Source organism: Platichthys flesus, chromosome 12 (genome assembly GCF_949316205.1).
Source record: "Platichthys flesus chromosome 12, fPlaFle2.1, whole genome shotgun sequence".
NCBI classification, from domain to species: Eukaryota; Metazoa; Chordata; class Actinopteri; order Pleuronectiformes; family Pleuronectidae; genus Platichthys; species Platichthys flesus.
Genome location: NC_084956.1, coordinates 2,094,290 through 2,109,395, shown reverse-complemented (window position 1 = coordinate 2,109,395; position 15,106 = coordinate 2,094,290). Strand labels below are relative to the sequence as shown.

Here is a 15,106-nt window from a genome sequence, read left to right as displayed (position 1 = left end):
TTGATGATGTGTGGGTGGGGGGGATGGTTTTAGAACAATTCGGCTCTATCCCGGTTCCCAGGCCGGCTCCGGGCTCGGTGGGATTCATCTTTTCCAAGAGGCACAACTGCAAAACCTATTCTCAGGACACCAGCAGCAGCAGGACACACCTGTAATCACAGCAGTTATGGCAATATGTAAAAAAATGTGAGTTAACTCTTACACGAGCTGCTGCTGCTGCTGATTTATCTTTATATAAATGTACGTCTTGGCTTTGTCTACATGCAGATGGTGTCTATACAGTTTCCTGGCTTGTGTGCAGATCTTTCATGCATTAACCACAGAGAATGCGACGCTCACAGCGGCATCATTGCAGATTAAGTGGAGCCGCGGTGTAACGATTCCAAAATGAGATATTGAAGTGAGAATTCCCCTGAAACGGCAGCTCGCCTCTGCCAAAAGGTTTTCACCAAAACACATCAAAACACATCAACAAGCCAAGTCAGAAACCCGCTTTCTGATCCACTAATGAGCTCATCTGTTCTGCATCAGATGCTTGGGCCTGAAAAAACACGTGAATCAGGTCGTGACGGCTCCTCTCTGCTTCTGGGCCTCATCGCTTTTAGATTGTTCTGGACACTATGAGTCTGGAGCAGTGGAATCGAACATTAAACTTGATTTATTAGGTCTGGATGATCATGAATTTTAGTTGCACAATACGGGGATTCAAACCAAGAACCCTGTTACTGTGAGGCGAGTGTGCTAACACAAAGGCCAAGAAGAAAGAAATTGTGTGTCGTTGAAAAACTAGTAGAAGACTTTGTGTCAATGAAAAACTCAAAGGACTTCGAGGAAACCAGTTCAAGTTCAAGTCCTGTTTCATTTCCCACTGGAACCAGAGACGTTCTGATATCAGAAGTTCCTCAGATACGTCCGATGTTGTTGAGAATGCAAATCTATGTTCTGATCCAATGCCACGTCTTTAAAGTATATTTGTGTACTTTTACTACACAGCCAGTTTAACAGGTAATTGTATTTTGTCAAACTTGATGATAAAGGATATTTTATTTGAAGCCATCACTTCTACACATGGTTAATAATTCATTCAAGTACGTTGCAGCAGTGAAAACAATAAGAACTCGTTAAGTATCGGCCTCGTATATCTCTGCAGATGTGACAGTGATGTGTGTCTGGGAGGACAGATAAGGAGCAGGAGTTGGGGGGGGGGGGGGATTCTCTTTCCAGGGATTTACACAAATACACACAGAGGGAGTTTTACTGCCCTCTACCCGTATTGATTCCCCGGCGGTCTGACAGATTCACAGCTAGATATAGAAAAAGCACACATCGATAAAATACACTGGAAAAAACCTGGGGAGGTTTTAAAAGACGCTGCCCTTTCCCACCCACACAAACACACAACACACAAACACACAAACACACAGCAGCTGCCACGTGACTCAATTCTCCCAGAGATCTGAGAGGCAGCTGAAAATAAAACTTTACTCTGACCAGCTGATCTGTTCTGTGATGGTTTTCACTCTGCTCCCATCATCTGACGCTGGTTTGTGTAACTGCTCCTGTGTGTGTGTGTTTGTGTGTACTTGTACCGGAGAGGTCGGAGTTGACTGTGAGGCCGTTCAACAACGACTCAAAGTCTAATTTTATACCCGGAGACGGATTTAGCTGTTGGAGATGATGGCAGAGGGATGGATGGAGATGACAAGAAGCAGCAGATCCAGTGTCTGTGAGACATCAATCCTCCCGTGGATGAAAAACCTCTTCTTCTCCAGGATCGTTCCAGGGCTGTCTGGCCTCCTGCTTTAGATTTGTCTCTTGTATTGTCTGCAGTGTAATAGGTTAAGCTTATATTACTCTAACACTCAGCCACTCTGAATAAGAGCTTCAGCTTAAATCCCACAAAATGACTGTGAGGTAGAGAATCCCAGAAGTTCTGCAGACACACTCTTTCAGCTTTGGATCATTTTTAACAGGAAATCCAAAGTGAGGGTTTTCTTTATTTTTTAATTGTCTGGTTGACCCGGTTAAGAGAACAGTGATGAGTTCATGCACTAAAACAAGACTTTGCACCTTCAGAGATTGACAATTCAAATCTGTAAAATACAATTGGAACATTTAAAACCAAAATTGATTGCAGGAGAAAACCAGGAAGAGGAGAAAGGCGGTCTGGTTATTCTAACTTTCTCCAGATGGCTAGAGTTACATTTGTCTCGGAGCCTGTGATCGAAGGAGTTTAGATAACTGACATTATTCCAAATTTACAAATTAGCGCCTCCCTTTGAAATATGCAGCATGATTTTGTATCCGTAAAAATCGGTTTTACATGTTGCTTATGAAACCGTGCCACAGGTGACACGTTAATCCTCCGAGCTTTGGGAACAATGAAGCAGGTAACCAGTGTTTAATTTAAAAAGCTGAAGCGATCGACTGTCAGGAGAGAAAATGGAATTTCAGGAGGAATTTAGGGGGAAATTACTTTTTTTGCGTCGGGGCTAAAAACGGATTTGAGATATGAAGTCATCCTCCGATCTGAGATTACAGGCTTGGCTTCATCAACCTGTATCACCACAAAGCCAATAGTGGCTGACCCGAATGCAACCCATTGTTTTACTGCTTTTAAACTGAGATACACCAGCGACAGGCAGAGGGACACAGACACAAAGATTCATAGATTCTTCTGATTATCGAAGATCAGAAGAGACTTTTCCTCGTCGGCCCTCAGATGCTCGGCTCTGCGTCGACCTCTATCTGCACCGTTTGGTCTCGTTCATCTTCTTTCCCTCCACTGTTTCCGCTCTGGACCTCTGTCAATACATTTCACTTTGTTCTGCACTCACCGATCAAAAGTCAATATCCCCGTGGGCATCGCGGCAGAGCTCAGAAAGACACAGAAAAGATGAGAGGGGAAAGAAAGAGCAGATAAATATGTTTGCGGTGAGATTACCATGCATCATAAACCCATAAACCCTGCAAGGAGTCAGAGGGATGGAGGAGAGGGGATTCATCAGGAGAGGGACGTCGGAGGGAGGGAGCCCAAATGCAAATATAGATAATGGTTACCAGCAGGACGAGAGGAGGACAAGAGAGGAGGACTAGAGGAATGAGAAGATGGAGCGAAGGAGGGGGAGGGGGGGGGGGGGGGGGGGGGCAGAGAGAATTTCAGAAGGCAGAGAAACTGAAATACAGAGAGATAGAGAGGAGAAGAAATGTAAGCCCCTGAGGATTAACTCTCTCATTTCTCTCTGGGGAAGAATGGAAAAAAAGAGGATTTCCACCTCATATCCTCTCAGCCTCCCTTTGATATCTGTCTCTCTCTCTCTCTCTCTCTCTCCCTCTCTCTCTCTCTCTCTCTCTCTCTCTCTCTCTCTCTCTCTCTCTCTTTCTGTCTCATATTCTAATATCTTTAGTCTCCATTCATCACGTTTGGAGCAGACACATGCTGAACTCGCCAAAGCATGAACACACATGGCTTCAACCTCGCCGGACACAAATCCCCCCCCCCCCCCCCCTCTCTCTCTCTCCCTCCCCGGCAGCTTGATCTATGAAATCACTCGTTATTCGTCGTCTCGTGATTTCACGTGTTTGCCGCGGCTGTAAAACTTCTCTCCACCTTCCTCTTTGTTCTGTGGTGGTTTGGCAGCGGTGTGTCCTGTGTGTGTGTGTGCGTCTGGTGCACGAGGCCGGTAACACAACACAGAGCTCCTCATTGTTGCGGTGGGTTTAACGAGCTCTGCTAATTGGACGAATGGGCGTCATGCTGATGATTTACAGGTTTTTTACAGGGGCTGATTGAATGAGTAATGTGAGGTCAAATACACACACACACACACACACACACACAAAGTTTACAAGGATATTAATTGTTTTATAGGAGACGTGTGATGCTCCTGCACAGACACACTAAAGCTCCTCTGAATATTTCCTGGCTGTTGATCCCAGAGTCGAGTTAAAACCAAGTGTTTCAGTCAGAGGCTGAACAGAGGAGCTGCAGCACTGGACGTGTTTGAGGAGAGGGATCTGAACATTAGAGCATAGAATCATTTTCATCTTATAACACAAAGCCCCCCATAACATCTAGTTTCTATCTGTAGCACTTTTTCTATAACACCACGCAAACACCGTTCGGCCCAGCTGGTGCCCAGAGTGCAGACTGGAGGAGCCGGGGATCGAACCACCGACATTCAGGTTCCACCCGCACTAACCTCCGAGCCACAGCTGCCCCCTTTAAAGGCAGTTAAAACGATGAACTCAGAGCAGAGCAATGCAAAGTATGTAAACAGACATTTTGAGGTTTTTGCTCATCCGCTGTCACTCAAACTCCCAACGTGGACTTTCTATGAGTTTCTATGAGTTTCTATGGTCTGTGAAAATGCAGCCTTGAATGAATCCTGTGTAAAGTATTGATTTACGTGCGATGCAGCCTGGTTGGACTCGTCTCATCGAGGAGATGTTTCCGACATGTGTGAGCATCATGGTAGCGGTCACAGAGCAGAGCTGGCTGCAGAGATGGGATTGAAAATAAACGGTTTCACAGCTGCAGTGTGTGAAACAGGTTTCAAAGTGAATCTCAAGCCACGAGCTGCAGATTCTCCAGTTCCTCCCTGCACCTCCTGCTACGCCCCCCCCCCCCCCCCCCCCCCCCCGCCCCCGTTCCCCACATCGTCCCTTCACTCCAGGTCTCCTTTGCAGATACTCTCTCTCTCTCTCTCTCCGCTCGTCTGACTCTCTCTCCTTCTTCTTCTTCTCCCTTTTTGATTTGGGTTTCTACGTGAAAGTGGAGCTGCAGCTCTGCATGTTGATGCCGTCCTGCAGGTAGAATTAACATTCTTTTGACCTCCTGCCCTGGATGATTCAAACCCTCTGCCTGTCAATGTGATCAGTCTTCAAACGCTGTTTCCTCGGTCTCCTGAAGAAGCACCGGACACAGAGCCACTGACCGGACGCAGAGAGAGAGAGAGAGAGAGAGACAGGTCTCCACGTGTCCGTCCACGTGAGACGCCACGAATTAAACTCAGCCTCAATGTACTGATGGAGTCCTCACAGACTTCAGTGCAGACGTATAAATCCTTCTTTACGTTCGTATAGACTCATTTTTCTTGTTGTTATCCGACCTCTCTCTCCCTCTCTCACTCTCTCACTCTCTCCCTCGCTCTCTCCCTCCCTCTTTCTTTGTGGTCGTCTGTCCCCCGCTTCCCCGAGCATTTAAGAATCCAAAGTATTTTATTTTTCCTTTTGCCTCAAATCAATTCCAGACGCCACTGTTTCCTGCACCCCCCCCCAACTCACTCGTTCTACACCTCCCTTAGGGGCCATAGACCGAAACCCCCTCACACACACACATGCACGCCAACACACACACACGAGAGACACGGAGTGTGTGTGTGAGGAATGGAAGGTCTCGGGTTGTGCTGGCTTTTCCATAGCATAAATGCCTCAAACTTTCCTCAATATCCCATTTCTATTCCAGGAATTGTGTGTTGTTGTGTGAGTTTGTGTGTCATTGTGCGTCTATTTTTATGATTGAGCACAATTTTTCCCCGATGACTTTTCCCCTCTTTTTCTCAGTGGGTTTGTCTTGGCACGCCTCCTCTAACACACATCTGTCTTTTTATCTCCGGATTAAAAGGTGCGGTGACAGTGTCATGAATCTCTTGTGATAAAGTGTGTGTGTGTGTGTGTGTGTGTGTGTGTGTGTGTGTGTGTGTGTGTGTGTGTGTTTGTGTGTCTGTGAACTATTAAACTCTGCAGATGTCCTCAATGATTGGCTTTTCATTCATTCATTAAACAGTTGGTCAGGAGCATATCTGGAAAAAGATGAAACAATAAACGTCTGGATCCGTTTTCTAAAAGCCAGATTTAAAAAGGCCGAATTAAAAAGAGAGGAGAAAGAAAAGTGATGTTTTTCCATTTTCAATCTCCTTCCTGTCATTCTAATGCTTTAATGTAATTGCTGTGATTGGATCCGACTGGACTGTGGCAGAAGAAAGAGACAAGATGGAGGAAAGACTGATTAAACAAAAGAGAGGACAGAGCGAGTCAGAGAGGAATAACACAAGTGTTAGTGTCAAAACCACCTTCACAAGGTTCCTTATTAACTCAATTTAAACATCTTGCCTCTTGTCCTTTTCTTTATTTTCACACTTTTAATTTTAAGCTTTATTTCTTTCTTCGGTCGATTAGTCACAATTAACTGTGAGTTGGTCTTTTCCCAGCGAAAGGCCCGATGGTTTCAAAGTTAAACCCGGTGAAAAGGACAATCCAAACCAGTCGGCCAATAAACAGCAGTAATCAGGATAATTGGAGCTGCATTGTTTTGGCCTCGGGCTTTATGCCGTCCCCCCCGTCGTTTCACCGTCGGCTCATTTGGGAGAAAACAGCCGAGCGGATTGGTTCTCTCATCAGTTGTCTTCAGCCGAGAGGATTCCATTTGAATTCAAAAGCCACCCCCCACCCCCCTCCCATTACTGCCATTGTTTGTTTTCATTATGTTTCATTATTACACAGAAAACCACAGTTGTACATTTCAGAAAATACTTCATGGAGTAAACATTCAATTTATGGTATTTTGGATTCATGAAGTTTCCTCCAAAACTTTAATTTCGCTATTTTTAAGTTCTGGATAAATGATGCCTGTGAGCCTGTGAAAGTGAGGGAACGTAAACAGTCCACAGGGAAATGAAATAAAGATAACTGGTCTCACAATCTATTAAAAGTCACAACTTGTGTTCACAGAACGACTTCACGAAGCCATCGCCGCCTCATTAGCGGAACAGAAACAAGTTTCCTGATTACTCACAATTTACTGCATATTATTTCCATATAAATTGGTGCAATTCTCTATAATTAAGAATGCTAATGAACATGAGCAAATCAAAAAAATGTTCTCAAAATACTCTTTACTGCACGTTAACAGAAGAATTCAGCTGCGCGTGTGAACAATGGCAGAAATAATTGGCTGCTAGTTAACGGAATGTGTTTCCTCTAGAAAAGGATTTATTATTTATTATCTTTCAAATTAACATCACAGCTTTTTTTCAGAGACATAACTTCTTGGTTGGAAAATTAAATGTGTGGTTTACTTTTTTATTTCCCTTATTGATCTTTAACAACGTGAACATGTAATTATGAACAGGGTGAAACCTTGTGATTTGTACTACACAGCAAGTACACACATCAATCTATAGCAGAAATATTATAACAGTCCATATCTATTATTATAATGATAAATGTTGCACAATGTCACCACAAGTTTGTGTTGTTAGTCATCGGTTTGATGAATTTATGATTAAATATTCTAAAAAGTTTTCATTACGTTAAATTGAAAATAATTGAGGTGAAATATCAAGTTAATGTAAATTGGGGTCATTTGGCAACAATGCTTAGTTTTACAAATCACCATAAAAAATAAATTTTCTCTTAAAGCACCAATTATATATTTATCATTTCTAACTATTTCTGAATTTTACTTCCATGGAAAAGGAGACAAACAATTATTTAGCTCAAACGAAATCAAGTGAAGTTCTTTATTAATCTTTGACGGTTGCATTAGTGCATCATAAATCTTTAATAGAAGAGAATAACAAACCATGTTGTGTGTTTGTCATACCTCCACACTGTGTGTTTGACTTGTGTTATATTGCTGTTGATGAAAATTAGATTCTCCACCTCAGAAACAGATTCAAACGATCAGACTCCACCTTCACACGAGTGGCTGTGAAGTGACGGAGACACTTTCAGAGACATGTCTTCTCCATGACACAGACAGACAGAAGAAGGACCTCTCCCTGTATTCCTGCTTTCAGCGTCTCCGTCCCCCCGGGAGGACACGCCCCCCCCCCCCACCATGCAGCTCTTACCACAGGTTCTATCAGAGTCTGTGATTATGGTCTGTGCAGACGTGTCAGTTGCCTTTTCACTGGGTTTGAGCCACAGGACGAAAATACACTGGATCACATGTAACTGGCTGCACGTTGATTTATGCTTTTTCTCCATCAATTCTCTCGTTCAACTGTCTGATAGAAGAGAGGAACAGAGGGGGGGGGGGCATTCAATACACCCTCATTATAATCACACGCTTGTTAGAGTACATGAGAATTACATTTCTTAGAACATGTTACTTAGAATTCAACCGTTCGGGACATTTAAATGGGAGCAGAACATTTAGAATTAAATTCGCTTTCATGTAAAAACGATACTAACGATGTTAAAGTGAGGCTGATTGGAGATAATAGATCAGGAAAAAGTGTGTGTGTGTGTGTGTGTGTGTGTGTGTATGTGTGTACTGGAGACATGTTGTCTTGTGGATGGTAATTAGTACTTTTATTTCACTAATGGATTAACAGGAATCAGCAACTGCTACACACACACACACGCTATCAAACTCACACGACACATACATGCACACACACACACACACACACGCTAGCAAACTCACACATGACTAACGCAATCACACAAACACTCGCACACAAAGCGAAGACGAACTCTGCAGTAACTGTGCAAGTCTGTTTCCATTAATATTTATCTTCGTGACTGCTGAGAAAGCGCTGCAGATTTTTGTAATCCCCCCCCCACACACACACACACACACACACACACCCCAACACACACACTGGCACACACACAACTACACACAAAGGCCTATCAGGTCCTCTAATTGAAAGGCAATTAAGCCGGGAGTTCCGTGGTGTGAGCTAAACGCCGGGTGTCTGTTTTCACCAGCGTTCTGTCTTTAAGCTTTTAACAGACCACAAAGAGCCGGTTCACCGAAACAAGACACTGGGAGGGAACTTTAATAGACTGAGTCTCCGTCTGTCTGCACGTCCTCGTGTCCCTCAGTGTCCTGTGACCCCCCCCCCCTCCTGACTGATCGCTGTGTCGCCCTTCTCTCTCTCTCTCTCTCTCTCTCTCTCTCTCTCTCTCTCTCTCTCTCTCATGGTCACGTAACCATCTTTCCGGAGCTAAATCTGCTTTTTTCTGTCGGTGGAAAATCTTGTTTGCTTCCTTTATTCTAAGGATTCTGATGCATGTGCTTTTAAATCCAGCACACGGAAACAATTTATGGTTTTTAATATTTGCAGCATCACGGGCCTGTTTGAAATTGACTTGACGTCTGTCTTTATTTCTGGCAGTGTTCTCTCTTCCTCCTTCCTGCCGACTGGTGGGTTCAATCCATCCTCGTCTTATCTCATCTCTCCTCACAGAACATGTCACTTTGAGAAATACATGCATGTACATAAAAAAAAGATAAGGGGGTGAGGAATAACACAGCTTTGCATTTACAGCAGAATGGCCAAGGGATTTGTTTTGGAGAGCAGGAGCTGGATTTATACAGTAAGAGAAAATCTCATTTTAAACCTCACATGACCCCCCCCCCCCCCCCCCCCTTGTCGTAACAGCAGCATAAACAGAGGAAGAGAAATAATATCACATCTGGTTCAGATAGTTGTTTGAGGTTATGGCGCAGGTTTGATCCTGGCTGTCGTCAATCTCTCTGCTTTGGGGTTTGACCTTGAGTTCTCAAGAAGGTCACCAGCACACGTTTATCTGTTTAGCGTAACCAGCGGGAGAGAAGTAGACAAAACCAGTTTAAGGTTCACGTTACATAAATCCTGTCTCTTTTAGATTAGATTCCACAGTGGTGTTATTTGGTTCCTGGTTTTGAAATGAGGCAGCGAGTCACAGCTCTCTCCCGCGCCGCCATCTTGGTTCGCCTCGGAACCAAGATGGCGCAACACATTCAACATCAGTTCCCCCCCCCCACACCCCCTGTTCTTCTTGGCCTGTTAATTCAGACATAATCCTTTAGTCCCGCGGCTCCGGGGATACTCGACTCAGCCAGTTGTGTGTCAGCGTTCACACAAGTCAACAGCAGCCATGATGTGTTAAAACTCTGATTATGAATTATCGTTATCATAAATACACAAAAAAGCCACTTTCCCAGTGTATCAGTCAACTTTCATCCACATGGAAAAATCCGCCGTTGAGCCACATCAGCTCGAGGGATAAAGAAATGTCCCCGAATACCGAAATGACGATTTCATAAACACCACGTCTGGTTTTCAAGATCTGACCAATGTTTGAAAGTTGTTAATCCGACGGGAGAAGAACACAGACACACATTTATCCACATCCCCCTCGTTTTGCTCTTTACAACTCTATGTATGGATTTGAACACGAGATCAGCACATTCCTGACGCCGGTGGAAAGACTCAGAGACAAGTCCCACAAAGAGCTGAGGTTTAAAAACGTAATGAATCAATCACCTTTATTACTTCTGACTTCCAGAGGGAGAAACAAAAAGACTAACTGGGGTTAAGGCTGTTCTTTTTCCAACCTTCTGTAAAGTGTCCAGGCATTTTCCAAAGTTACTTTAATGGGGGCTCTTGGAGGTTTGGCTCAATAAGGAGCGAGAGAGCGAAATTAAAGAAGAGAGAAGGAGAGAGAGGAAGAGGAGGGAGGGAGAGAAAACAGCTGAACAGCCTCCCACTCGTCTGAGATGGAGAGAAAGTCAAATGAATCAAAACGATCACTTCAGCCCTTTCTGAGAAACAGTGTCTTAATCTAGTTTGTTCAACTTTAGGGTTCAAGTACAGGAAGTGATTTTTGGAAAAGTGTATTTGTCAAAATAGAAAGTGAGATTGAACAGATAGAGCAACGATCACAGAGCAACAGAAGGTTCAAGAGGATCAATGCTGCAGCTCTGTAATATCTGAGACAGCAGTTTATATTAATAACATTTGAATTAATACTTCTTCTTGTATTGAACTTTGCAAGTGGAAGCATGTTGGTTTTGGAAAGAGGTTCCTTCACTTCGACAAGTTTCCGTCTTTAACTAAAGAAATTAAAAACAACCGCCACTTAACGTGTTAGCTGAAATAGAAATAATGGGAAAACAAAAACACTAGAAGCGGATGAGTCGCTTCTTTACTGTTTGTTTTCTGTTCTAGAAATAATTACTGTGATTCCAGAGAGAGAGAGAGAGAGAGAGAGAGAGAGAGAGAGAGACAGAGAGAGAGAGAGAGAGGGATGGAGAGAGAGAGAGGACACAACAGAAAAGAGAGGTGCATTATCTCTCCAGCATCCATTCTCCTGCTCAGAGTCTCTTCACTGCCGACCCAGACTCTTTGTTAATCACTGTGTTTCGTATCCTTATAGATTTTGGATCAAAGTAAAGGAATTTAGAGATGAAGGAGATTAAGTTGTGATTCATATTAGAAGTAATACATGATATATGGATTTAAGTACTTAATAATACCAGAGAGTCACTGGAATAGTTGAGCTAATGACTTGAAGAGATTAGTCTTAGCTTTAAATACAAACTTACGGTGCATATTTATTTTAATATTTTCCTTCTATTTGTTTTTATTATTATTATTCGTAGTAGAAGAATTAGTATATCCCATATCATATTAAAATAATAATCTGTATGTGATTATTACCATAACTTTGACTTTGCGCTCCCGTCTTTTAGCAACAGACAGACGTGGATATTAATACTCAGAGGCTGTGGGGGTGATTGGTCAGTTGGTGAGGATATGTCAGCCAGTGGCTCTGTTTTGAAACCCCCCCGCTCTGACCTGTGCATGACACACACACACACACTCAACACACACACTGTTTGTGTAGCTGCGCTCTAATGTTAGCCAATGAATCACAGGAGTCTAGTCCAACACTTGGGTCATGGATTCACAGCAACGCTCCAAGCCCGGGGGAACGACACACACACACACACACACACACACACACACACACACACACACTGTGCTGTTCATTGGTCTAATGTGAGTCTGGAGTCACGTATCCAGAGAGAGGAAGTGCTCTGGCCAAAAGGCACGCGGACCCTGGGGAGTCATTATCACTCCGCTTCTGTCTCGCATGTGTTCTGTCTCTTTCTCTCTCTCTCTCTCTCTCTCTCTCTCTCTCTCTCTCTCTCTCTCTCTCTCTCTCTCTCTCTCTCTCTTTCTCTATCTCTCTCTCTCTCTCTCTCTCTCTCTCTCTCTCTCTCTCTCTCTCTCTCTCAGACGAAAGAGTATTGTGATTATGATGCAGCGTTCACATCCAAACACTCCTCTCAGTTTATAATGGACAGTTTTGTGTGTGTGTGTGTGTGTGTGTGTGTGTGTGTGTGTGTTTGATAGCAGGGTCATTTCATTGTCGTCAAGCGAGCCGCACGTCACTCTGCAGCTGTCAATCAAGCTCATTATTCATGTTTTTTTTTTCCTTGTTGGACTCGACACATCTGACAGGTTCTCAGATAAACACCACATGACCAATATCAGGCTAACAGGACGTCGGTGGAAGCTATTTATTTTTGGACATGTTTTATTTTTACTTGTTAAACACAGCTGACACCTAATTTGACGAATCAGTGACAGTTAATAGGTTCTGCTTCGCTTGTGTGTGTCAGCTGCGACGCACAACAAGTGCACACAACGGGGTTTATAATTGTTTTTGGTGTTGTTGTGCTTAAGGAATTATTTTAATATTTCAGCACGTTCTCTGTCCACGTCCACAATTCCTCCCCCACACAAAAGTGACAGTGTCCAAGAATAGATACGAGTTCTCTGCTTGAGTTCTCCTAACACAGCTTTGTCTTTCTCTACTTTTCTATCTCATCTGTTTCTAACTTCTTCTTCAAACTTTAATCCCTTTTTGTCTCTTTAATAATTGTTGTAATGTCCTCATAGTTCTTTTATTTGAATCTCACTTTATCAACTCAGAGGATGAAACAGCTTTAAGGCTCGAGTACAAGTAAATGATGGACAACGTGTACACACACACACACACACACACACACACACACACACACACACACACACACACACACACACAAAGACAGACATCTATCAGAGGACTGAAGGATAATTAGTCAGATGATGAGCCGGTATGGGATTAACTGTCAACACTTCCTGGTTGGCTAGTCATGTGGTCAACGGGAGCCAATGAGCCCGGAGGGAATTACCTCATCTGCTGAGCTATTGAATATTAAACACACAGACACAACATCTGTATGATCCATGCTAAAAGAAACCCAGCTCTTTGTTGTTGTGGTAAAGGGACTCGAGCACAATCGCTCCCTCTCAATGTTTCCATAATATCAAACACTACATGTTTACATGGACAACAACATGGAGGACCTGCAGCTGTGTCCTAAACACCCAGTCAACCATGTCCGGGGCCATGATGGAAATTCCCAGCACCCCCAGCTGTGAGCAGATGACGAGTCACTATCTCACTAATGGACGACACGATGATAGATCCGACTCTCCACGTGCTGTTAGTGTGGCTCCATTAATTAACTTCATCGTCTCACATTAGGAGTAATTGTGTGTTTCCCAATTTGCACGAGTGGGACACATTTAAATTCGTTGTCTTCTACCTGATGGACGTCATCCTAATGGACGGATGGATATTCTGCTGGTTTCCTCTTCTCTTATTTGTAATAACTGTGCACTGCAGCATTTCCCTGAGAAACAATCTCTTGAGTCTGAGCAGAATGAGAAATCCTTAGTTGGAATGAAGCTGGAGGAATTATGGTTTTGTTGTATTGTTGCATCACATGTTATGAGAAGGGCTGAGGTTTAAGAGTTGGGCATACAGAGACTTCAGGATCTGGCTCCTCCCCTTCTTCCACAACACATTTAGACCTCATCATTCCGAAGTCATGACTGGATCAGATCCCAGGATCCCTGGTCCCAGGATCTGACCTGACCCCCCTCTGGCCCCTGGAGGCCTCTGCAGTCGTCTATTCACTGGATCTTGGCTTCGTCTGATTCATTCCTCCGTTGCTCTCATCACAGTTATTTTCGCTTCGTGCTCGTAGGCCGGGTCGATTCATTAAACCCGCTCTGAGGGCAGTTCATTGACATTCATCTCGGAGGCCGAGCGGTGAGGAAGCAGTTTCTTGCTCCACAGTTCAGGACTGATGATGGACCAGTTGAGGTTTTGTTTTGTTGCAGGGATCAGATGTGGTCTTTTTTCCTGCTGATTCATTCCCTGCAGAGACGGAGACGCATGAGACCTCCACACTCATCTGTCTCCTTCTGAACAGATCTCACGTGAAGAGGGTTCGACGCCCTCGTCCACTTCAACACATTCTCACACTTGTTTTGATTACATTTGAAAAGGCTGTAACTGGAGCAGGAGAGCGACCCGGTGCTGCACATGAGCTCCTACACTTCATCAGTCTGTGTCTAATTGAATTAAAGCTAATGAGGTTGCAGACATTGTCTGAGTAATTAGCACAATGTCCTAATCAAGACAACAACCATTTAAGAAGCCAGATCTCCGACTGCCATCGATTAACGTTACCCTGTCTTCACAGGAAGGAAGGATCCATCACTGAACTGGTTGTGTTCTTAGTTCACAGCGTTAATTCAATTTGATTGGGAGCAAAAGTTTTGATTAGTTTGAAGTTTCTTGAAGCTTTAGTTTGATTGTTTAACTGATTATTAACCAAGCTACCTGCTGCTCTGTTGTCTTTCAGGCTCTGTGATTGGAGGAGAGAGGGAATGAACAAACTGTGAGAGCGAAGAACCAGGAGACGAGAGGCAGCGACGTGAAGGTTTGTGATGAGACCCGACAGCAACAGGCCGACTCTCAGCTAACGAACCAGAAACTCATCAACAACATCTCGTTTGCCGACACAGGACATCAGCTCGGTGGGAGCGGCGCTCCACTGAGAGGCAGCAGAGAGCCGGGGTCGGAGTGAAGCGCTCGGTTGCTCAGGTCGGACCAGAAGCCAACGCTGAAGATGAAGCGCCAGGGCCTCGGGCTCCTGAGGGCCCTCCTGGTGCTGCTGGGGGTGTGTGCACTCTGCAGTGTCGCGTTCGGAACCCGGAGAGGAAACACCGCCTTGAATCAGAGGAGCCACAGATACAGAAACTCAGGTTTGGACAAAAGGAACAAAGTTTCCTCATCATGTGGATTTAATAACCTAATGTGTGTTTACCTGCATCTGAGAAACACAACTTCTGGTTCCTGGCATCTGTCGTTCTGACATCGATGCTTTCACCAGTTGGTTCTGGATGATTGTTGCATCCAGGCTGTGAGCAAAATGTGAACTTGAGGAAACTTAATTGGGAAAAAGGGGGAAGGTGCTAAA

At 44.1% G+C, this 15,106-nt stretch overlaps 1 protein-coding gene across 1 annotated transcript in view; it reads left to right on the top strand.

Annotated features, from left to right (window-relative positions):
* Nucleotides 1–15,106, top strand: part of LOC133966547 (cadherin-11-like) — a 72,330-nt gene that overhangs the window by 42,559 nt on the left and 14,665 nt on the right. The window contains 2 exon segments of the mRNA XM_062401529.1: nt 14,489–14,566; nt 14,652–14,891. Of these exon segments, the coding sequence (XP_062257513.1) occupies nt 14,756–14,891 (136 nt within the window). The 5' untranslated portion in view covers nt 14,489–14,566; nt 14,652–14,755.